General features: G+C 39.1%; 1 protein-coding gene across 1 annotated transcript; it reads left to right on the top strand.

Moving 5' to 3' along the window:
* Window positions 1-1,040: 1,040 nt before the first annotated feature.
* Window positions 1,041-3,269, top strand: LOC132561684 (uncharacterized). Its single transcript, XM_060226389.1, has one exon. It carries the CDS (start codon window positions 1,041-1,043, stop codon window positions 3,267-3,269), a length of 2,229 nt encoding a protein of 742 aa, XP_060082372.1.
* Window positions 3,270-7,519: the final 4,250 nt, after the last annotated feature.

A 7,519-nucleotide genomic window follows, 5' to 3' on the forward strand; every position in this document is an offset into this window, starting at 1 on the left:
TTAAGCTCTCATCCTATCCCTTTATGCAGGTTTCTCCTCCATTTTTTCGTTTAGTGGTAGTCACCCTGTCTCTTCTCCCGTTTTTTCCACCTCTAAACATTGCTCGGCAAATCTTCCTCGCCACCACGCCCCCGCCCACTTTATGGTCAGCTTATCCCGACCCATTGTCAAAAACAATGTATTTTCCTACACTCCCTCCCCCTCCCGCTATATGCCCAATGTCATATATTCCAATGTCCAGCCGATCTTCTCCAACTCTTCTATTACTCCCTACAAGGTCCAATATCATCCACTCTGTTATTCAGATCTCCCCTCCCCTCCCATATCCAAAGTCTACCCTGATGTTCAGACGGTCTCCCCTCCCCTTCCATCCCCTACTCCAATAATGTCTAATGTCACTCACCCCGTTGTCCAGCCGATGTCCCCCGCCCCACCCAATTCACCAGACCCCGAAGATAAGATCTCCTCCATTCAAATGAGATATTATGTTACAACAGAACAACCATGCGAGGTAATTTCTGTGGGGTGTTTTGAACTTTGTCAGAATATGATCGCTTTAATACATATATCTGTTACTTCATATCAGTTATTGTATTCATAATTGAATGAACACATTCAATCTACTGACCTGTGGTGTATCTTGCTGTTAATGACGACTCTCTGTCGTCATAAACTAGATGTTATATATATATCGTGTATTGCCTATAAATCGTACAATGATTGTGAACCTGTGAGCTCTACCTGTGATTAATTTGCTATTTTCTATCTGCTATATTCCAGACTTGATGCGCCTCTTTCCAGTGGGCAGTCGTCTGTTCGCAGGAGTATCATACATCTCGCCATGAAGACATTAGGTACTAAACTACAACAAAAATAGCCGTAACGCACCAGACAATGGCCGGATCGTTCAAAGCGTTTATAGACATGAATATTTAGGTTGGTGTTTTTGAAGATTTGAATCTGTTGAGTGTTGGAGATAGGAGTAATGTCATTGTGTATTCGTGCTCCCGTGGGCCTTTAAATATTCATCTATATTACACATGACAGACAACGCCGGATTGTCGGATAACGTCAGCACAATGGCTGAGGTTTCGGGATTAAGAAGCTCTTCGAAATCTCGGCCCCTAGGAGAAGTCAAAGACAATATAATTTGCTTTGACGAAGACAACCAGATACAACGGCCCACGAACTCGTCCCGAGAGGGACGTCGCCGCCGCGCCGAAAGGTATAGCCTTCGGCGGATGAAGGAGATGCGCGAAAGCCTTCGTCAGGCAGCCTTGATCAACATAGTGGCGGCAGTTAACGAGGGCGGTGATGAAATAATTACACCAAAGAAATCTCAGTCTGACCCTTTCACGAACACTATGGCAGTTCTGTCGAACCTTGTATTGAATAAGGACAGGACTATATCTATTCCTAAGCAACAAGTGTTCAAGGAGGCTCCACAAAAATTCTCCATAAAGAAACCGCTGTTTTATAAAAATTCTGCTGAGGAACCTTTTACTGAAGATGAGGATGAAATAGAAGAGAGAAAGAGAAATATCTCTTTATCCCGAACGCGTACCTCAGTTGGAGAAACCCCGCCACAAACGGCCAAGGCGGAAAACATCTCTATATCCGTGCCACTTCATCAGATCAACGAGGAAAGTAAGGAGGAGAGTACGGACAAAGAGTGGATAGATAGTCCGGCGAAGGTCAGAATTGCAAGGTCGTGGACACCGCGGCGACGTTTTGTTTCGCTCAACAAACGTAACGATACGCGGATTACGACTAGTATTGCTAAGTGTGATGCGGTCGATATTTACGAATCTACCGATACATTTAACGGGAACTACGTCACAAATAGTGTACCTCCTCAACACCGACCTAATTCGTCCAATGAACTTAATATATACCGTGCCAAATCACTTCCGTCAATATTTCCTGTTAAAAGAAGGAAGTCATGTGCGCTGCAGGATTCCCCTCAGATACTGACAAACAATGAAAAGGTGAAGGTCGCTGCTCCGTTTAAGCCGCCGGTTCAAAAAACAGTAAGAGAGAACAGCATAGCAGCAGACAATCCTTTATTATCAAAGAATATACAAAAACTTTCACTAGGATCTACTATTAATGGGGGCAGTAAAAAGTCGGACAGTAAACCAAGCAGTGGGGGATTCACATTTCCTGAGGAGCAGATTGAAAATCTACAAAGTCTTCAACAGGTAGACCCTACCATGTCGCTTGAAGGTCGTTCTCTTACTATGACCTCACAAATGATGGGCGGAAGTACTTTAAAAAACAGGAGGATAAGTACGAATGCGCCCACTTTTAGGATACCGGAACATATACTTACAAATGAGCGAGATATGATGCGGGAAATAGACACTCAATTCGAGGAGCTTCAAAAGCGCTTGTCTAGGAAAATTCTAAATTGGAGCGACAGAAAAAGTGGACCAACATCTTCAGCGAACCAACAGGATATTGTGGTGTCGGGTCACAACGTCCTAAATAAGGACACAGGTATAAAATCTAGTCTGAGTAGTGCCCAAAGTCGCGGAACCAATAATTCCATGAGAGGACTTAAACGGGTAAAGTTTGTAGACGAAGAGACGAGCGGATATGACGACGGACGGAGCGCTGTCAGTAGCTCAGTGTTCTGGGACGATAATGAGAGGAGTGCCATAAGGGCACAAGGCGTAGCTAATAAAATGCACGAGCCAGTCCGACCAGCAAAACCTGTGTCTACCAACGAACTTATACGTCTCAAAAAACGTCTAATGCCGGGACATTATAATATGGCAAATAAACACGCTAAGTACAATATTCTAGACAACAATAGTATTCGTATTTCGGGCATGCGCTCTCGTCAAAGCACATCGACTGCTACTAGTTTCGTCTCATCTCAGTCCGACCGGCGGTCACTAGTGTCCGAAACGGATCTTGCTAGTTTTGAAGGATTCGCGGAGTTCAGTAGTCGAGAACCGGATGCTACAAACCGAAACAGTTCCAAGGTTCCAAAAAGTTTTGGCATGTCGTCTTTTTATCCTGAATCTCAGAGTTTGTATGTAGGTAGAGGAGAGTACGGTATGGACGAGACAACGGACACGGAGGATGAAGGTGACGATGACGATAGTGACACAGATGATATACGAATGGGGGAAGAGAGTTTTCGTGTTTTAAAAGCGATTGACTTAGGAACTCTATCTGGATACCAAAATAGACGTTTTAAGAAACCAAGTCTCAAGGAAACTGCAGAAACTCAGCATTATGTAAAAATTAAAATGAAATGAAGGCGTCGTTAGTTTAATATTAATGTTATGATTTAAATATAGTATATTAAGAGACAAGTCGATGTTGAAAATGAACCACTACTACATATTTCATATGTAGTTGTTCAGGCCAGGATATTACAGTATATGTCGACACGGATTCCAACGCCGGGTTTAACTTCCGGAATGATGTCACTTCGAGCAAATGTAACGAATTCACTCGGGGATATAAGTTACTATTGTTACGCATATGTGTCCAAGAGCGAATTCATGTTCCGTCGATATGGTGGATATGACGAGCAATAATACATCGAGGTGAAATAAGGTTTGGACAAATGCTCTTCCTTTTCTGTGTCTGCGGATTCATTTCCGGTGTGGTAAAACGTAGCCGTAAGCGAATAGAAAGTAAATGCAATTCCATGTAAATTGGCCGGAGATGTGTTTGACAGGATGTGGAGGACAGATAAGTCCATATTGACGTAATAATCAGTATAAAATCTAGTAAGGGAACGGTTATTGTCAAGCGGCCATTGATCCGTACAGATAACATCGAATAACTGTCAGCTCTGCTGGAAGATCGATCAGTGCCGTCATTTCGATATTTGTATTTCATTTTGATTCTCACAGAGCGTCACTGTAAAATCTTCATCAATATTTCTAAACTGATGCTGTCTTCTCTTATAGAATTATTTGCTTATAGAGACAGACGCGGGGTAAAAGGTACTTTGCAGATCACTGGTGGAAAAATCAATTATTACAAAGATTGCATATAGGAAAAAAGGATATACATATATTTGTTTATTTCAGGTAAATTATTGACTCCGGGATGGTGCGACTAATTGGATATTCCATTTTGCCATAAATATGGTAGCATATGTATTTAGTAGTTCAGCTCTACTCTTGCCATCAGCTATGACTGTCTAGTGAGAACATTGAGGCCTTTATACCTAACAGAAGTTTAAGTAAACACACACAAAAAAAATCTCAAAATGTATTTAACAAAGCAATTTATTAAAATTCAAATGCCAATTGATTATAGTATTACACAGGGTTTGTGTGGCTTTATGATATAATGTTTACAATGCACTTGAAAATGTAGAATTGTCAAAGGTAATAAAACGATATCTTCATGTTTCAATATTTACATTTGTAAAGCGGAACATTTGAAATCCAGATAATTAGTTTCAATCAACCGATACAAAGAGAAAACAATCTTTATAAATCGTGTTCTACATAACGAATGTCTGGAAGCCATAGATACAATATCGAATAATCCAGTTACCTAGATCATATAAACATCGGTTTATGTCGATTACCAGATTCAGATTCTTTATAACTATCTGGCCATAATTATATGTATTACAAGCGGCCACGAAACAATAAACACGGCAGACATGATAATAGAGTAGAAATACAATGAAGAATACCGAGAGCAAGGCTGGAATTCGGAAATATCAAAACCGTTTTAATGCCGAAATAAATCCGAACATACTGAAAAAGATAATTTGTGATCGCAATTTTTTTCCGGAACCGCATTCAGGACTTTCTAGCGATCCGTCCTGTTACAGGACACAATATACCTAGGTTTACCATCATGTCTTGGCCGGGACCACTTGGAAGGGGATGTCGTCAGGAATTTCAAGTACATTATTGATAAGCTCCTTAACTACATTCTCAGTGTCTTCCGCAGTGTTGTCCGGTATATCAATGTGCAACTATTGAGTTATTTGGATTACATAACAGCAACATTTTTTTATCTGTTTATAGATTATAAATCTTCAATACAATTGTGAATGTGTAGCAACATAACTAGCTGTTCCACGTATCTAAGGAAATGTATTCAAGGCACTTCCGGTAATGAAATTACAAAATATAGTTTGCATAAATGGTTACAAACAACACTGTATTCTCTCTACTTCCGGTATATTTTCAGGTGTTTATAGATATCTAAGTGCGTCTTTCCCTGTAGTGGAAGACACAGGAATAACCTGAAGCAACCACGACTAGTGCGAAAGATCGAGCCTTCTTAGACTCTCCAAGTTTAAAATTCACAGCAAACTTACAAGTTGTTGTATTCATATCACTTTCTGGAAAAGTTTCTGTCGTGCAATATCGAAGTTACATATTCGTTGTACTTCCGGTAAAGAGTCATTACTGTATAAATTGTGATACATATTCAACATACTTCCGGAAAAGCAAATATCATGTAATATCGGAGATATATATTCTCTGTACTTCCGGTAAAGCGTCGTCATTGTATAATGTGTGATGCCTATTCGGTGTACTTCCGGTAAAGTATCGATACTGTATAATTTGTGGTGTATTTTCAGTGTACATCCGACTAATTACCAATACTGTATATATGGCTGCACACAGAAAATACATGATAAATATCATAAAATAGTACAAGGTTTATTGTGGCAAGGGTTGGTAAAGATGATTATGGCTGGAAGATGGCATGCCATTTTCGTTTTTCAGCTCCTTACATTGTACGATATTAAGTGTATTCACATAAAAATGGGAAACACGTGATTTATTACCTGAACTTGCGGCATGAACCTTCCTTGTCGCAAAGGAGAATAATCCTTTTTGAAGGGCATATCTAAATAAAATATAGTAAAACATCTTGTTTATTGTCGTATAGCCTGATTTCACTTATATGTGTATAAAAATATAACGGTTAAATCATTTATTTTCACCATTTCATTAGATACTTTCTACAAATACCACAAACTCTATACTCATCTATATTTACGTTAATAACATATGAACAAAAAAGTTAATGATATTTATTGAAGTCCAGGTTAACTCAAAAGTAATGCAGTCAGAGACGAAACAGACGCATACGATTTGTATTGAATAAGATTTTTTTTAAATTATTGACGAGTATGCGCAAGGCTTATCTGGCTGTTGTTATCGATTAATGACCAGAGTGAATGCGGGATAACTCATCGTACTTCCGGTAAAGTAACAATACTGTTAAATCAGAGCGATAACGGGGTTTTCTGGTACTCGTACCCCTAACCACATTGAAGAAGGGGAATAGCACCTGGTCATATCAATGAATCTAACCTAAACCAGGCCACGTATTTCCGTGTGTTAACTGATACTTGAGGCAGAAGATTAGATCAACCAAAGTTCCTGAATGGAGGCAATATACTAACATGTGGCTAAAAAAATAAATGTCTTAATAACATACACACCAAGTTTACATGTATATGACAACTATGTCTATGTTTGCATATGATACCTTTCCTGCGATAATCATTGTTCCGACGAAATCGGACCAGAGGTCTGTGTAATAGTATATGTAATGGCCATGTTTGAAGGTATGCCAAAATCAAGCGACACGAATTGTGAAAAAACACCGCTTGAAAAACTATACTTAACTCGCAACTCTGTCTTGTAGGAGTCAAATACATGTACATGGCAGTTTAATTAACGTCTGTTAGTCTCAGGTGGGTGCGGATCAAGGATTTATAAATCAGGTGCGGATCAAGGATTTGCCTAGCTTGGATCCATGCTGGTTCTTTGGAATGGAGCGGGTGGCACCAATCCATTTGTCGACAAAAGAAAAAATGTGATATTCAGTTAAGGCTAAAGACACAACAGTATCATAGGGGCCCGAGACCATGTTACTCTATTTTGACCTATACAGACGAGTTTATATCATTTTCATTTTTTGGTGTTATTTACTGGGTTAATATTCCATAGATATAATACCTTTTTTTTTCTACTTTAGACCTTTGATGCGATCAGTATGGGGCAATATCAAACTGGAAGAAAAATATTAATTGGGTCAATGATTAAATTGATTGTATGAATGTAAGAAATAGTTTTATCTTGAAGTTTGCACATGCGCGCAATAATCAATACACGTGTTAATTTTCTGCAATAGAGTACAAAAAAATTAATTCAGAAAAATGCCTTGGTTGGAATATTTTACAATTATTGCACTATTATTGATTCTGGCCTCCGTCGATATTTCCTTTTGTACTCCATAAATTCTCATACTGAATCAACACTAGTGCAGTAATAGTTTTATTACATGTCGTTTGAATTTTTAACCGACCATCTCATATTTAACAAGCTTTACAGAAATCCGGCAGAATCCATTGAACCCTTGAATAGTTATTATGTGTATGACAAACAAAAACATGTGTATTTTACTGCATTTATTGATGGTTTTCTTAGGAGAGTGAAGCAAACCGCTTCATGTTAGCTTCTTCCTTGACATCTTGCCAGCCATCTGCCTCCATGTTTACAATCAC

This window comes from Ylistrum balloti, unplaced genomic scaffold (genome assembly GCF_031769215.1).
Source record: "Ylistrum balloti isolate Yb309-2 unplaced genomic scaffold, AGI_CSIRO_Ybal_v1 Utg369668, whole genome shotgun sequence".
NCBI classification, from domain to species: Eukaryota; Metazoa; Mollusca; class Bivalvia; order Pectinida; family Pectinidae; genus Ylistrum; species Ylistrum balloti.